This window comes from Mastigoproctus giganteus, chromosome 5 (assembly GCF_048544385.1).
Source record: "Mastigoproctus giganteus isolate SK-2022 chromosome 5, ASM4854438v1, whole genome shotgun sequence".
Taxonomy (NCBI): domain Eukaryota; kingdom Metazoa; phylum Arthropoda; class Arachnida; order Uropygi; family Thelyphonidae; genus Mastigoproctus; species Mastigoproctus giganteus.
This window is the reverse complement of record NC_143579.1, coordinates 185,190,853-185,209,131: the sequence shown is the minus strand read 5'-3', so window position 1 is coordinate 185,209,131 and position 18,279 is coordinate 185,190,853. Positions and strand designations below refer to the sequence as shown.

Below are 18,279 nucleotides of genomic sequence, written 5' to 3'. Positions count from 1 at the left end.
GAAGCTTGCTTTCTACAGCATCAGCAAAATTACCCTGATTTTCAGACTGCAGAACTGGTATAAAAAGTGTGATAATTACAAGCATCAGTATGGTAGTAAAAGAAGTTTAGTTTCTTTTGTTTTTCAAGTGTGTGTATATAATAATAAACATGCTTAGGTACACATGCTTTTGATAATTGACATAAAACAGCATTTTTGCAACTGCTACAGTGGATGTGCAAATAGTCATTCTATCTCCTTTCTTTATAAGACAGTTAATTCTCATTTCCCTACCACAAACTTTCAATGCAAAAAAGTTAATTTAAAAATGAAATTTCTATTGGCAAGAATTTATATAGTTATGAGGGAAGAGATAAAATAATAGAAATTTGGGGAGAACAGGAAGTGCCACATGTATATTTAATTAATGTGTGACTGTTTTGCTAATTTTGTTTATGGTAATATAATTGTTTTCTGCAGCATTGAGAGGACAGCAGATGAAAACTATAAATTAGGAGATACAGGTGTTACCCTCTTAAAAAATATGCTTGTGAGCATTCCAGTATATGCCATCCATCATGATCCGGAATATTATCCTTCACCAGAATTATTTGATCCAACAAGGTAATCTTAAATATGATCCAGTTTTGTAATACAGTATTATTAACTGTATAGTACACTATTACTGAATTACTATTACTGTGGGTCACAATAATAGTAAATCAATAATGAAATATTTTGGTTTTTTGCTAATCTGAATTTTATAGTTTCCATCTTGTCAGGGCTTACATAAAGCCATCAGATTATTATAAAGTTTCTTTCCATTTATGGGTATTAGAAATTTTGAAAGGAGTTAAAATTTTGCAGATATAATCTCCACGAGAGTCTAATGAGATATGAAAAATGAAACGGAATACAACCCTTGAATTGTGTCAACATTAGGTGAAGTATTATTAAATAGTAAGTGGCAGGTCAGAAGTAACCTGTGTGCACACTATGCTGTGGGCCATTTCAGTTGAGCCATGCACAGTTTTATGAAGTAACTGGTTGCACCTCTGACAGGTCGTGTACAGTGTAATTGTCTACACTCGTAATGTTCAGCATAGGACCAAACACTCACCATTCTCCATGAGCAACTATATATGGCCAGTGTTTGCCAGCCCAAGTGTTTACATACAAGATTCCTGAAGACCTGATCCCTTAAGGTGATTCAAATGAGTTTGCATTGGACCAGTACATGAAAACCAACCATCACCACAGGATATTAGACATCCTGCAGGCAAAGGGCAAACTTTCCCCTCTCCAGTAGTGTGAAAATATAAAATTGTATCTTCTGGGTGAAGTCAGACGCATGGTGTGCACCTCTTTATGATAAAGATATTATATTACATAGCCTGCTAGTTTTGCTACTTGTGACAATTCACTCAGACTTCATATTTTCAAAGAGAAAATGAAGGCAGGTCTTGATTTATTAACCTGATAGCAGTATACAAGTATTTGCGCTTTTGAGGGTTACTTCAATTCAAGATATTTTTGGAATTTTTAGAGATACTGAGTTACTCCTTGTTGAAAACAATGATTTTAGAATGCAAGAGCTAATGGGCTCATGTTCATCCCCATGTGACACAGGTTAATATAGAATTACTTTCTTTATAGAATTAATAAAAGCTTAATATGGGTAAGCTTGCAAAAGTTGAAAACTGCAATTTGAAATCCCAAAGAAACTTTGGTACTACACAGTACATAAACTAAACAAATCTTGTGGCTTCAAGAATACATTTTAGTTTTAGATTATATGATAATCTTTTCTGAGCTTCTCAGTCAATCCAGTCATTTCCCATGAGTGAATGAACTAAGAAGGTCTAGGAAAACAGGTGGAGACAGGTGATCTCTCCATTCAGAAAGGTGTTATTGTTGGAGCATGTTTTAGCAAGAGCCACCATTTAGAAAAGAAAGGAAATTACTGGTGTGTCCAAAGCACTCATCTCAAAAGCATACAATGAGTGGAAGATTAAAGAAGAATGTGCCTCTAAGAGGAATAAAGGTGGCAGAAGTTGGTACTCTTAAGAATGGGACTTTAGAATTCAAAGAAAATTGTTCATCATAATAGAAGGTACAGTGCGCAACATATCACTGAAAAATTCAGTTGAAGCAAAGAATGACCCATTTACAACTGAATGGGCAGTGGAAGTTGAAAAATCTAGGATTTGGTAGTCATGTGCTTATATGAAAACTACTTCTTCTTTTAAAGATTTAACTAGAATAATGGAGCTACCACTGTTCTACCAGTGCCAAGACTGGTGGAACAGCAGAAAAAGATGTGGTCTAACAAGTCTCAATTTACACTTTTTTTGCACAAATAATAGAATGAAAGTTTAGCGTGAACCTCATAAAGCTATGCATCCAGACTGTCTCATGTTTATCACTTGAGCAGCTGGAGGTTGTATCATGGTATGGGGTATGTTCTTTTTGTATGAACAGGATCTACTCACACCAATAGAAGGGTGTGTATGTTATTTCCAATGAGTATTTTTCTGTCATATTTAACAAATTTCATCCTGCAGTGCTTCATTTTCATCCATATTACAATGGATTCTTTCAAGTTGACACACCAATTCATATGGTTCAAGAAACATTCCAAGACTTTCAACATCTACCCTGGCTCTCTAATTCTCCAGATCTGAATCAGATTGAAAGTATCTGAAATATGTTGGAAAGGGCAGTTTGGCTTCAGAGTTCTCTGCTGACCACAAGAATGGTCAAATATAGAGCTAAGTTTAGCATTAGCATTAGTAAAGGCACATGATGCAAGAAAGCAAGCTTATATTATACAGCATCAGCCAAAAAAAAAAAAAAAAAAAAAAAAAAATCTTCTAATTTCACCCATCCACTTGCTCCAAATGTTTGTCTAGTTCTGTCTTGAATCTATTTAAGTTCCCTCAGATACCTAGTGGAATCCATACCATGGCCATATGGGCAAAAGGTGGCCCTACTAGATATTGAATAAAGGTTTCTAAATTTTTGAGCCAGTGAGTGTAGTTTCAGTTTATATGTCAACTGACTGTGGAAGCCTCTAATTTTTAAACTTGTACAGAAAAATATACCATGCAGTCAGTACAAATAAACATCAATTTTTTTTTCTTCTTATATGATAATCTTTACACTTATCACTTAACACAGAATTCCTGAAATGTCCAGAAACAACCAAAAACGTCCTCATTCGTTTCACAGATGTGGTCCCAGTTCCACTCTCAGTGATGTCCATTGTTTTCTAACAAAATCCCAGTTGTCAGTTGCCTCAACTTTTACCCATCTCAGTTGTCCTAATTATTTGCTCTTTGATTCCGTTTGCTTCAGAGTTGGCACTTCTGCAAATATCTGCCCTCATATTCCTTTTCAGACTTCCTAATTTAGAATCTCCTCTTATTGATCTTCCCTGACTCAATCAACTACATTCTATCGAATTCAGCTGTTTCCTCTGTTGTCCCAACTCCACTAATCACTCAACTCTAAGTGTCTTTCTTTGAAACTCTATTTTTTCCAGTTTAACTTTCTTAACAGCAAGAGCATCACTGGACTGGAGAATTGCTGTTGTATTGCCTATACATAAAGGTAGTTATGTATAGGCAATACATAAAATCATGGAAGCAATGATCAAGGGCGTAATATTAGAGATTTAGATAGAAATGGAATTCTAAAGGAAACACAGTATAGTTTTTTAATAGGGAAATTCATATTTAACCAACCTGTTTAACTAGTTTGACAGGCACTTGTGAGCTGAATGTAGGAAATAATTTTGACATTGTTTACTTGGATTTCAGCAAAGCATTTGACTCAGTCCCACAGCAAAGGTTACTGTATAAGCTGGAACATGCTGAAGTCATGGGAAAAATTCATAGCTAGATCACAGATGGCTGCAGGGCAGGAAGCAGAGGGTTTGATTAATGGTTACCCTTCACATTGGATTAACATAAGAAGTGGGTTCCCCAAGGATCAGTACTGAGATTTGATCATTGTTGTTTTTGATTTTGATGCCTGTATTCCTTTGTTGATATTTTAGATGACATCAATAAAGGAATACAGGCTCTGAGATCAAAATTTGCAGATGATGTCAAGATGAATAGAGTAGTTAATGATTAGCACTAAGCAGAACTTATTCAGGATAAGTTCTGCTTTAGGGATAGACTTTAGGGAGGGTCAAAAAAGTTGCAGCTGTGTTTTAATGCACCAGATTGCAAGGTCTTACACTTCAGGAATAGAAACCCCAAAATAACACTCACTTGGTGGGTTTGAAGCAAAAACAGTAGAGAAAGAAAGGAATTTGGGAGTTACAACATGGTCAGGCATGAAGTTCCCTGAGAAGTGCAAAGAGGTTGCAAGGAAAGCTCATAGTGTCTTATCAGTGATTTATTGAACATTTGCTTGTAGAGATAGGGAAGTCATAATCCCACTGTATAAAACAGTTGTGTAAGGCTGCACTTGGAATACCATGTTCAAGTATGGAGTACTTGAACACATCTGAAAATGACATTGAGCTTCTTTAAAGGATCCAAAGACGGACAACATGCTTAATGAGATTGGCAAAAGGGCATCCATGTGAGGAAAGACTTTGAATATTTGGATTATAGAGCTTGTTAACTAGGCACCTTAGGAGACTTGATTGAGGTGTGTAAGATTATGGAAGGAGAAAGTAAAATGAATGATAGTGAAATTTTCACTATTATAAATGATTCCAGTATTAGAGGTCTTAAATTCAAATTATGGGGGAAGAGGTTTAGACTGTGCAGAAGTTTGCCTTTAACCAGTGGGTGGTTGATTGCTGGAACAAACTTCCATCTGTCGTAGAAGTTGATAGCTTAAATAGATTCAAGGCAGAACTTGACAAACATTTGGAGTGAGTGGATGGGTGAAATAAGGGTTTGTTTTTTTTTGGCTGATGCTATATAAGCTTGCTTTCTTGCATCATGTGCCTTTGCTAATGACTGGATTGTAGGAAGTTTTATTTTAGCAAGTTGTTAATTACAGGAATAACTTGCCTCTATGGATGATTGAGCCTGACAACTTGAAGAAATTTAAAGTTCAACTGGTTAAATACCTACATTAGGAGGGAGGCAAACAGTTATTTTTATTATTTATTTATTGTTATTTTTAATTTTTTTTAACATAGGACAGCAAAAGCTGCAGGATTCCTTGTACCACATCACTAATACTAATCTTAATTAATCATACACATAAAATGACTTATTTTTATAAAGAGCACACTAAGAACAGAGCATATATAACAGAAAAATGAGTATTAAGTTATTTTTTGAATGAATTTTTGTGGATATATGGTAAATAGTAATAATAATAGCTATATAGTACAAGGAAGCCACAGGCTTTTGCTGCACTGGCCAAAAGAAAAAAAAAAAAAAACAAGTAGATAAGAAATTTAAAATTATTTGTTACCCTCCTGACATAAGTAACTATCTTTGATCTTTAAGTTGATCTTTGAATTTATTCAATGTCAGCCTAACTACCTGTGAAGGAAACCTGTCCAGTAATCAATGACTTGCTGGCTAAAAGAAAACTTTCTACTATCTAATCTAATCCTCTTCCCCAGTAATTTGAATTTATACCCCATGCACTGGAATTCTCTATAGAGTGAAAATTCCACCTTCATTCAATTTATTAACCCCTCTTGGAGCCTTATTAACCTCAATCAAGTCACCTTTGAAGTATCTGGATACTACGCTCTATTTATTGTAATAACTAATAAAAGTAGATAACTAAATAAATAATAAAGAAGCCCAAACATTTTCTCAAGGTGTTTTATTAGTATTTGTTTGTTTGTAATTTTTAGAAGCAGTATTATCTTTTTAATTAGGTTCTCTCCAGAAACAAAAACCATACGTCATCCATATACTTATCTACCATTTGGTGCTGGACCCAGGAATTGTATTGCAAAGAGATTTGCTATAATGGAAATCAAATTGTGTATGGCTACTGTGCTAAGTGGCATTAGATTTCTTGTCTGTCCGGAGACAAAGGTATATTTGTTTATTGCCATCTCTCTTTATATACCTTTACCTTTTTTTTTTTTATTATTATTACCATCTATACTTTGCTGCACGAGTCAACGTTGAATCTATGGAGGCATCCTATTTACCTAGTTCCAAGTGCTTTAATGTGCATGGAAGGGTGGATCGTTCAAATCTGTTTGATTGGCTTTTTCAAGTGAAAACATATTTATAATGGCATATATAAATTTAATTATGTATTTTATTTTTATTTTTTTAATTAGTGGATGTATAGTGTGTGTAATAAGACTATATATGTGTGTGTATTGTATATTTTAATGTCAAGATTAAAAATTACATGTATGAACAGCGTTGGTGGGATTGTCAACATTAAATTTTAAATAAACATTGATAATTTTCTTTGCTTGATGCGATAATTTAGCACCTTTAGTGAAAACTTTAAACATGTTGCAATTTGAAGAACTGGTCAGCATGTTAAAAATGCGCAGAAGCTTGAAATACACAGCAATCAATTCTATAATTTGTACTCGTGCTGTATGCAAAATGTTTCGCATGATTTGGTATACAGGGTGATTCATTACCAGTGCGACAAACTTGCAGGAGGTGTAGGGGGCACAAAGACGAATCGGAATCACATAGCATTGCAGGGTCCGAAAAGCCTTCATCATGCAGTAGAGGACGTTGAACGGGATGTCGCGTGAACAGCGATCCCACTAGAAGTCAGAATTTGCGAACCGTTTCTGTTGAAGACACCAAGTAGCAAAAGTCCTCCGGAGTGGATAATCCACAGGCTCCAACGATTGGACGCATTGCAGATGGTATGAACTCATTTGGTTTGTTGACAGTATCCTCCATACAGTGGATTGGGAAATACCCAATCGTTGGCCTATCGCTCGAGTACTCGTACTCTGATTGCTTTCTGCAAGACGTAGGACATTCTCCTCATTGTCTGGCATCCTCGTCGTTCGCTCTCGATTCATGGTACCTCTCGTGAAACAACCAGTCTCACGTAACCTTCTTTGCACACATGCGAAAATCGTATGATGAGGAGCACGCCTGTGTGAGAAACGTTCCTGGTACAAGCGCAGAGCAGTGCACCCATTACAGTCCACAGCTCCATACACGAGGTGCATGTCGGCCAGTTCAACGTTTGAATACTCGTCCATCCTACTGCCTCAGGAAGTGGTTCGCAAATGCTGACTTCCAGAGGGATCGCTGTTCACGTCATTCCATTCAACGTCCTCTACCGCATGATGAAGGCATTTCGGACCCTGCAATGCTATGTGATTCCGATTTGTCTTTGTGCCCCCTACAACTCCTGCAAGTTTGTTGCACTGGTAGTGAATCACCCTGTATATAAGGTTTTACCTGATCAAATATTTATGAATGTGGTATTGTTTATTCCAAATCACCTCAGCAGATATAAAAGCTCTTCTAATTATATTGTCTTGCATAGCAATACAACTGAACTTTACCTCTTCCATAGAAGCTAACGTTGACTCATGATGCTGTCGTGAAATATAGTTTGCAGTTACTTCTATGTTTAAGTCTTTTAAACTTTAACTTGGACAAAAAAGAGGCACTCTCCAACTTGTATTTCCATGCAATATTACTAATTCTTTTTATGTAGGACTGTTAAGCCTAAATTAACTGAAGCTCAGTCGTTTCATAATTCACTTTATTTACTTTAATTACTGTATCATGAATATTTTCTCTCAAACATTTGTAAAGAAAGCATACAAAAAAGCAAATTTATGAGCTGCAATTAATAGTGTGAAACTGCAAAGTTGTTTCTGTAGTTCCCCCTCCATAGGAACTCAATATTCTTGTTGTCGTATTCAAATACAAGCTTGTAAAAGATACCCTGATTTAATCAAGACTCTGCAAAAATTTTGATGACATGTTGCAAAGTCATCAAAATAAACAAAAACAAGACACTGCTAAAATCTTTGTTACTTCCATGTACTGGCTGATCTCAACTTAGTGTTTAAGATTTACAAATTGTGTTGAGCTATTACAGTACACATTTGCATCAGGCATCGATAGTCTGTAACTTGAGAATAGTTTCTTATGTATAGGAATATTCCCCTCTGTTTACCACTCTTCTAGAATATTTTTAACCAGATTAGATAATCTACTTAAAAACCTGATTGTGGTCTTTTTCATTTCATATGTTTTACCAGCATCTATCACACATTATCTCATATTTCAAAAAAGTTTTTGTTTGCCAAAAAAAACCCTAAAATTTCCCGTTGATATTCATTTATCATTCAAGTATGATAAATTTATTATTATTGAAGCTTCAATATAACTGAGACATAATGTTCTTCCATAAGATATGTGATAGAATTTTTACAGCTATGGCATCTAATATTTCTATTTATATCACCAGTGGAGCACACATATTGGAGTTTGAAAGGAAGTATTCCTCTATATTAATGATTTATAATTAGAAGATCATGATCACTCAAAACTGAGTGTCCAGTCCTGCCTAATAAGATCTTTAATAAGGAGATCACCCCCAACAAACAAAACAACGAAGAAACTCGCACAATGAGCTGTCATGCTGACACAAAGGTTGTTGTAGGGCCTTGTGATAATAAATTCTACTCCTCTTCTATAACAATGCAGAAAATTAGTACACAGCACAACTGTTGCAAATTGCTGTTCTTCCACACAGTGCCAAAAGGGCCTTCGTGTGTTTCTTATTTTAACAGGAGGGAATTTTGTGAGCTTTTCCATAGCATGGTTGAATTAATTAGCCATAGGTGAGGGTTAAAGGAATTTTTCTTGGGAACTCATTTTCCATCCACCAAAATAGGCAAAACCAACTGTAGAAACAGTTTATTATTATTATTGTCTTTGGTGGCCCCTAGACATTTGTCCAAATCCACCTAATATCCCTGATTTTATTATCCTTATACAGGATACCCAGCCACCAGAGAGCAGTCATCACCTAGGATAACTGCTACCTGACGCTCGTCCTTATGAACATGGAGCTGGGCCTAGGTCTACTGTACTGTCTGTGGTGACCGCACAAAATTCCTGCACCCTCTGGTAGAAGTGCTAGACCAGAGGGCGCCAGCAATCCCACTCCCAAGGCTGGGAGCCAGAAAAAAATAATAATAATAAATAAATAAATTAAAAAATAATAATAATAAATAAATAAATTTAAAAAAATTATAATAAATAAATAAAAAATATGTATATTTATATATTAATGAAATAAACTAATAAATCTCTCCTCCCTGCACAGGTATCCAGGAATCAAAGTTTCCTACTCCTATGGGCAGAGAGGAAAAAAATAATAATAAAAAGTAAAAAAACACCTTCCTGGTCCACAATCCCACACTTAGTTACTTACATAGTGCCAGCAAACACAACAAAAAATAATAATAATAAATAATAAATAAATACTTAAAAAAATAAAAAAAAGTAATAATAAACTAAAAATAAATGAAAAAAAAAAAACAGGATAAGAATAGGATGGGGGGAGAGAGAAAAAAAAAAAATCTATACAGTAAATAGCTATTAGTTTACAAATATTCAGGCTGATAACTGTGTCTTCTTTTTAGAAATACAGAAATAGCAAACCTTTGAAAAGCAACAAACTTATTATAATCTGACAAGTAGTTATTTTCATTTCCATATCTCAAATCACTAATTACATTCTTTAATTGAGCTCTGTAATTCTCATACAACAAACAATCATACAATACATGGCACAAGTTTCTTCAGCACCACATACACAGTAAGGGTTCGACTTTAATCAAAAATAATATAATTTACTATTCAAAGAACCATGCTCCATACTAGGAAAGAAGTCTCCATACTAGGAAAAAACCACTTGTTCAGTTTTTAACATGAAAAAGAAACATTTGGAATAAAATGTTTGGTGACTGCACCAGTAATACTATCCGTCCATCTGGCTTGCCAGATTTCCATTAACTTTGCATATATTCCTTTCTTTTCAACCTTAGGGTGAATGTTAAGGTCACACACAATGTTTAAGCACATGAAATTATTATGCTTCCTAATATGGTAACCGAAAGCTCTATATATTATAAAAAGATCTAACGGCATTTGGCCCGCTAATACCTGCAGGGCATTTGTTGATACTGTTCTGCAAGCCCTCTGAATTGCCAACAGCATTGTACTTTGCACAGAATTTAACTTGGCTTTAAACTTAATCTTATTCACACAAGTTACCAACACTGATGATATTATGCTTCCTAATATGGTAACCGAATACATAAGTCACTATTGGAAAAAAAAAAAATAAACTGCAGCCATTATCAAGCCACTGCAGGATGGAAGCCTCCTCAATAATTCATGCTGAGGGAAATGAACCATAATCTGCCACACTGGTCCAGTGCGGGTTGGCAGATCAACCGTATTTAGCAGTCAGGGGCTTGAACCCCGGTTTACTCAAAGAGCATGTACTACTGCACTCTCGCTCCTGACCACTTGGCTATGAAGGCCTTGGCAGAAAAACTGCCATATAATAAAGATTTAAAACTGATCTACGTAACCTCCGCTCTGATGTAGAAATCCGTATTACTGCTGCACTAAAACGCTTAATTTTATTCATCAAATAATTCAGATGTGGAACAAAAGTTAACCTAGCATCTAATAAAACACCTAGATACTTAGTTTGGGTAACAAATTTAATTTACTTACAATTTAACAAAATTTTTGGTGGTCAATTGATATCAAGGTGACCTTTAACTAAGATCATGACTGTTTTTTCTTCTGAAACAGTTAATTTATTTACAGTAGCCCATGATGTTAGACTCTGAAGAACCATTGCAGCCTTCTCTTCAATATCCCTTCTTGAGTTACCAGGCACACAGATAAGCAGATCATCCGCAAATGCTATTTTATGGCAAACTGTTTGTCTCAATTTAAGCCATTGGTTCAGAACCAAATTCCAAAATAGGGGACCCAACATAGATTCCTATGGGCATCCCCTAGACACTAATTTCCTATAAGTTAAATGTTGTGCCCTTACAATTATCTGCCTTGAAGTTAAATAGCTTATTACAACCCGGTATATTTTCCCTGGACAATGGAGCTGTCTTAACGAGTAAAGAATACTCTCGTGCCAGACTGAATCAAAAGCTCCTGCAAAGTCAATGAACAGATCAAGAACATATTTATTATCTGCATTTTTAACATAAAGCACTAAATCATTAATTGCGTCCTCAGTAGAGTTGGATTTTCTAAAACCATACTGAAATGGCAACTCAATGTGGTGTAAATTCATGAATTCACTTAATCGCTGGAAAATTAATCTCTCAAACAACTTGCCTAAGTTAGGTAACAGCGATATTGATTGCAAGCTCCTGGGGCTTATTTTTACTTTACCTGGTTTTTGCAACAATTTCAGAAGGGCACATTTCCAGAAAACAGGAAATGTGCCTTCTAATAGACATTTGTTATACATATTAAGCAGAACTGGAGGGTATATCTCTAATAACTTACTGATACTGTTGTTCTCAATTAAATCAATCCCCGGAGTCTTATCAACATTTATCTGTTTACTGACTACAAGTAACTCCTCTGCTGTAAGAAAAGAGATATCCTCATCGTTGACATAATCTCTATTATCTGCTCTTATCTCACACTGTTCAAGAGTATCATTACTTACACAATCCTCAGGAAACAGTTTGTCTATGACAACTTTAATAGTTGTCTCCCAACTAACTGTTTCCCTACCATCTACTATTACTGTGTGAAATACATCCTGCTCTATCTTTTTAGTAATGGTCAACTTATACAGTAGTCCCCAAGGGTTACTGTTTCCTTCAGTTCTTACCAAATTCTTCCATGATCTTAACTTATGCTGATAAATAGCCCTATGATATTCCCTCCTTTTACACCTATATATTTCCTTATAATAGTTAGCCTCTTCTATATCACGAAACCTATATCTTTGAAATTGCTTCCTGGCCGAAAAAACATCTCGCCTTAAAATTTTCAGTTGTTCAGACCACCACAGTACCTGCTTATCTGTGGCTTTCCTACGCCTAGCTGCATACTTAAAAGCTTCAAAAAGTACACTTTGAATATAAAATGCATATTCTGTGGCATTCATAGTGTTCAGAGCCAGATACTTATCATTACCAAAAACCAATTGCAAGGAATCATTAAATTTTTCCCAATTTATCTTTTTATATGCAAACCTCATCTGCTCATTGATTTTAATATAATAAGTCTTACTAATACCCCAACATTTACATGAAATAATATAGCCCGATGGTTACTGTTTGTTGCATTCTCATCAACAACCCAGTGACACATCCTCTTTGCAAAATCTTGTGAAGCCAGTGTCAAATCAATATTCGATTGTCCGTGTACATTGCTAAAAGTATATGGTTGTTGTGATTCATTAAGTACAACTAAATTATTTGATATTATAAAATCTTCCATACACATTCCCCTGTTATCAGTCATACCACTGAACCACATATTGGATTTAGCATTTATGTCAAAAGCCAATAATACATTGCCATAACCTATTTGTGCCAATGCACCTTCCATAAATGAAATGAAATATTCAATATTATCTGTTGGAGAACAGTACAATGACAATAAATAAAATGAAATGTCAGGCATAATAACATGAATGCAAACAATGTCTTGATTGCACAACCCTGATACCACAGTTATGTTTAAATTCCTATTAAAAATAACTATTGCTACTCTTGGCCTCACTCTAGTAACATAAACTGACTTAGCAGTTACAGGAAAACCTACCAATCTATAACTTTTTTTTTTTTTTGTTAGCACATCGGCTTCTGTGGCCATGATGCACCTCCCAAGGTTTTTGCACTACTCTGATCCAAGCCCGAGGCGGGATTCGAACCCGCAACCTTTGGGTTGCCAGGCAGGCACCATACCCACCCAGCTAGCCCAGTCGGCCAATCTATAACTCTGCTCATGCTGTAATGCCTATGGCTCCTGCAAACAAAGTATATCACACCGGTTTTCCATTGCATATATTCTAATTTCATTCATTGCCATGCGAGACCTTTGTCCATTCAATTGAACTATGTTTAATATCTGATTATTATCACTATTATGTGCTAACCAAAACTGTTTAATACAATCGTTATTATCATTATCATAATTTATGCGTGTACTTGCTAATTCAAGGGCTTTAACATATTGTGGACATTTTACATCTTTTACAGAGTGTTCATAGTCACGACCTCTATGCTTACAGTTAACACAATTTGGATGTTGGTCCCTGCACTGACAGTCAGCATAAACATGATCCCCCTCAGCGCAATGACCACATGACATTGTTTTATGACTACAGTACTGGGCAGAGTGGCCATATTCCAAACATTTAAAACATTTGGTCACAACTGTGAATTTTCTAAACTTATAGGAGGAAAACCCCAAAAATATTCTGTCTCTCAGAAACAAACATTTTAACAACTCTGGGGCCACCCCAATAACCCAGTTAGTCAAATTTAACTTGTTTCCACTATTAAATCTAAATACAACTCCATTCTTTACCTCTTCGAGATCGTAACCATAATCCTTCAAATTCTTTAGATATAAGTCCTCAACTATTTAATCGCTTATAATATCCTTGGGTATATCATACACCAGTATGGAAAGATTATTTGTTTTCAACTTATAATAATTAATACCCTTACTAACTAAAGTCTCTGAACCTATTATTTTGTTCAAATCGTCTTTATTGTCTGTTTCTATCAAAACACCTTTATTTCATATTGTTTGCAGGTTTCTCACTTTAATTTCCTTAAAATCATCCTTTAAGGCATTTAATATCACTTCTTTGACCTCCTGACTACTCGTAAACTGTGCATTAACATCTGCCCTTAATATTAAAGTGTTCACCTGTTTCTGCTTATAACTGCTTATTGTAGAAACAGTTGACAGATATAATAAATTTCCATTTATAAATCCAGACAGCCAAGGCCAGAACAGTTTACAACTTTATCATAACTGTTTTATTGTAGCCAACTTGATAGAATTCAACAGGTAATGGGCTGTACACTATCCCTATACCTAATGAGTAGTGGTAAAGGATCTCCCTCAAGAACATTTGTCATTAGTACAGCTCTTCATAATGGTGCCTTCCCAGTCCACTGCCATAACAGTGGTCCCCTTTTCTTGATTTCAGAGGGATGGAGCACGTTCCACATTATCTCCAGATGAGAACACATTGAGCTTTGGTTTCAAAACTGAATCTCAACTGATCTGCAAAGAGAGCATTGACTGTTAGTATCATTTGCAATTTGTCATATGAGCTCTCTTGTAGGAGGGGCAAGGAGAATATAAATTTTGGGCTGTCTCACATGAAGTCCACTTCCCTGAAGCCTTTTGTGTAGAAAGCTGCTTACTACTAAATGTCATCTTACTGTTATGGACACACCAGTCATCCTTTGGAATGTTGTAATTCCTGGCCAACTTTGAACTTTCTTTATCTCCTGAATTGTATTGTATATAACCTTTGAAATTACCATTCTGGACACATTTAAGACTGGCCATTCAGCTTATAACTGGTGTGCCATCATCTTTCAAGTAGTTTTTCATAGCTCTAAATTTTCCAAATGTTTGTGAAAGGGGAAACTAATCAGATGTATTCTGTACCTGTACTATTACTAAAAATGACTGGGCTATCGCAGAACACACTTTTACTGCTAACCTGATTTGCATGTTCTGGAACATGAAATCTTTTAAGAATTTTTAACTCAGCCATGGTATGGCATTTGTGATCAGATAGCAATGTGGAGCCTGACCTATTTCTAAATATTTTACAATTAAACAGATTATCAAATGTTTTTATCATAATAATATTATCAACTTAAAGACTGGTCCAATAAATATACAGTTCTAAATGAATAGAGTCAAATACACATGTATAATTAGTGCTATAAAACTGACTTGTGAAAGAAGTGCAACTGTTTTATTTGCAGCTGCAAAATCCATTATGGTTATTGGTTGGTTTGGGGTGTTCCTTGATGCATCATCTACACGGGTGATATGGTGCAGGTTCATACAGCATTAGATGTGATCATTATTGGATATTATACCAGTAGAGGAGGCTCACTTTGTGCAGGCTAAAAAACTCAGAATAACTTGTGGGAGAGGGATCCTACATCTCAAATTAGCTACCTACAGCTGTGATTAAAGAAGTCTAAGAATTTCTTAAGTCTGATTCATATATAGGCTCTGCAAATAAATGACAAGTAGTAAACAATCCCAGGACAAACATCATGGAATAGTTACATTAATGTTTTATACATGTCATTCATTTTGATATTTTCACTGTTAATAAAAAATATATATATTACTGTACCATTATGTAAGACTAAAAATCAGTTCTTAATCTGATATCATTTGTAATTTTTCGTTTCTGCAGTTTATTGAATTTTTAACAAGCTCTACTGAACTGATTTGGACCAACTGAGTGATGTGATATTACTGCTCACATTATATTAAAACTATACAATCCAGTACCACCAGAAAAGAAATTTCATATAAAAATACTGACGACTTGACTGTTGAAAACCAAAAATGTGCAAATTAATTAATTGGTCATTCTGAAAAGTTTTGGCAGACTTCATGTTCACCAGTATTCTCTTATATGAAGCAGTAGAGATTTTAATTGTAAACTTATGTAATTGTAAACTCCATTAACTTACCTGGAGTTTAATTGTAAACTCCAGGTAAGTTAATGGAGGCACTGGTTAAAGAAGCACTGCAGGATCATCTAGACAAGAATTCAGTTATAGCTCAGATGCAGCATGGTTTTGTTAAGGGTAGGTCTTGCCTAACCAATTTGATTGGATACTATGATGTAGTCACAAAAGAACTGGATGCAGGGAATAACTTTGATATTATATATTTGGATCTTAGAAAGGCTTTTGATACTGTTGCACATGGAAGACTGCTGCACAAATTGGAGCAGTGTGGCATTGGAGGCAAATTGCTGCTATGGATAAGGGGATGGTTGAGTGGCAAAAGACAGAGAGTGGTAATCAATGGACACTGCTCAACATGGTCTAATGTTATTAGTGGAGTTCCTCAGGGTTCAGTGTTGGGTCCGTTGTTGTTTTCGGTGTTTATGAATGATATTGATGATGGGATATCAAGTTTAATGTCCAAGTTTGCAGATGATACAAAGGTTGGCAGGGTTGTTAAGGACACTACTGATGCTGTGCTGCTGCAACAGGATCTGGAAAGGTTGAACAGATGGGCTGAGAGGTGGCAAATGAAGTTTAACATTGACAAATGTAAAGTACTACATATGGGAAACAGTAACCCTAGAGCAACGTACCAACTCTGCGGTACTACACTGACAGTGGTGGAGAATGAAAAGGACCTGGGGGTAATTGTGCAGGCAGATATGAAGTTCTCTGAGCAGTGCAGACGAGCTGCAAGAGTAGCTCATGGTGTCTTGTCAATGATATACAGGAATTTTTCTAGCAGGGATAAGGAGGTGATTATTCCCTTGTATAAGGCAATGGTTAGGCCACATCTTGAGTACTGTATACAGGTCTGGAAGCCTCATTTCAAGAAGGATGTAGAGCTGCTGGAACGGGTACAGAGAAGGGCAACAAGATTAGTGAATGGAACAAAGGGTTGCTCTTACGAAGAAAGGCTTAAGTTTTGCAAATTACAGAGTCTGGAGACTAGGCACCGGCGAGGTGATCTGATAGAGGTGTATAAGGCTTTGAATGGTTTGAGCATGCTCAATGCCAATGGGATTCTTCATCTTGCTCAGAATAATCACCTGAGAGGGCATAAATTCAAATTGAGGAAGGACGGATGTCGGATAGATGTGCGGAAATTTGCCTTTGGCCAGCGGGTGGTTGGTTGGTGGAACCGACTTCCATCACTTGTTGTTGAAGTTGATAGCCTAAACAAATTTAAAGCTCAACTGGACAGGTATTTCGAACGAACGGAGGGGTGAAATGGGAGTGGGTTTTTTTTTTTTTTTTTTTGGCTGATGCTGAATAAGCTTGCTTTCTTGCATCATATGCCTCTACTAATGCTAACTTCAATGGGAGGAATTAACATTCTGAACCATATGCTATACCTTGATAAGGGAGCTGTTGTACATATGACTGATTTAGTTGTTATATTAAGTCAATGGCATTTATACACCGATGAGCCAAAACATTATGACCACCTACCTAATATGATGTTGGTCTCCACGTGCAGCCAAAACAGCTAATATTTGGCGAGGCATGGACACCACAAGATTTCTAAATGTGTCATGTGGTATCTGGTATCAAAAACGTAACCAGCAGATCCTTTAACTCCTGTAAGGTCCGTGATTGAGACACTGCAGATCGGAGTTGCTGTTCCAACACAAACCACAGATGGTCGATGGGATTGATGTCTGGGCAATTTGGATGCCAGAGCAATACCTGGAAGTGAAGTAGGGTTGAATTTGAAAGTGTCTGCAATTCTGCCCAGACACAATAGGAGGGAGTATATGATGAGAGCCTTGTCGATCAATTCGGCCCTGGAAAGATTGTGCAAGGCTCAAGGGGTAGAATTTTTTTCAGCCTGGAATGTACTTGTTAACAGGAGAGATTGCTTCTACAGGGATGGGATACACTTAAATAGAAAGGGTGCAAGAATATTTGCTGATGCTATCGAGGCAGTGTTAGGTGGGTCGGAAAACTGCTAGCTTGGGGGGATACAACGACTAATAGATTAACAGTAGCCACTGACAGAGGTGAAAGAGATTCTTGCACTGCTTCTATTGGAATGAGCAGAAGCCTGAAAAACAAGATGCAGGATATTTCAGAGATTGCTGGAAGTCATTGCGGTACAAGTAAACACATGGGTTATGTTAGGGTAGCTAAGAATAGAAACAGGTGCATGTATACTTGTGTGTACACCAATGCTAGGAGTTTAGTAAATAAATTTGATGAATTTGAGGTTTTGCTCAAAACATCAAAGGCAGATATTGTTGGGATATCAGAGACGTGGTGTCACACAGATATAAGGAATGCAGAACTGGAATTTGGGGAGTACAATGTGTATAGAAAGGATAGACAGGACAGGAGGGGAGGAGGGGTTATGCTATTAGTTAAAAAACACATAAAATCCAAGGAAGTGAAGCCAGTCGACATTGATGGACAGGGCAGTGTCGAGTCAGTTTGGTGTGACATAAGCATAGGTAAATCAAAATTGAGAGTAGGAGTGTGCTATAGGCCTAATGACTCTGATGAGTATAATAAGATACTGTACAGGGAAATAGAATGGGCCAGTAAATCAGAGA

At 36.1% G+C, this 18,279-nt stretch overlaps 1 protein-coding gene across 3 annotated transcripts in view; it reads left to right on the top strand.

Moving 5' to 3' along the window:
* The window catches only part of LOC150085924 (cytochrome P450 3A24-like), a 120,168-nt gene that overhangs the window by 93,475 nt on the left and 8,414 nt on the right, over nucleotides 1-18,279 (top strand). For all 3 annotated transcript variants that reach the window (XM_090373584.1, XM_090373583.1, XM_090373582.1), the window contains 2 exons: nucleotides 460-603; nucleotides 5,846-6,008. In XM_090373584.1, coding sequence (XP_090229710.1) covers nucleotides 460-603; nucleotides 5,846-6,008 — 307 coding nt within the window. The remainder of the gene's footprint in view (nucleotides 1-459; nucleotides 604-5,845; nucleotides 6,009-18,279) is intronic.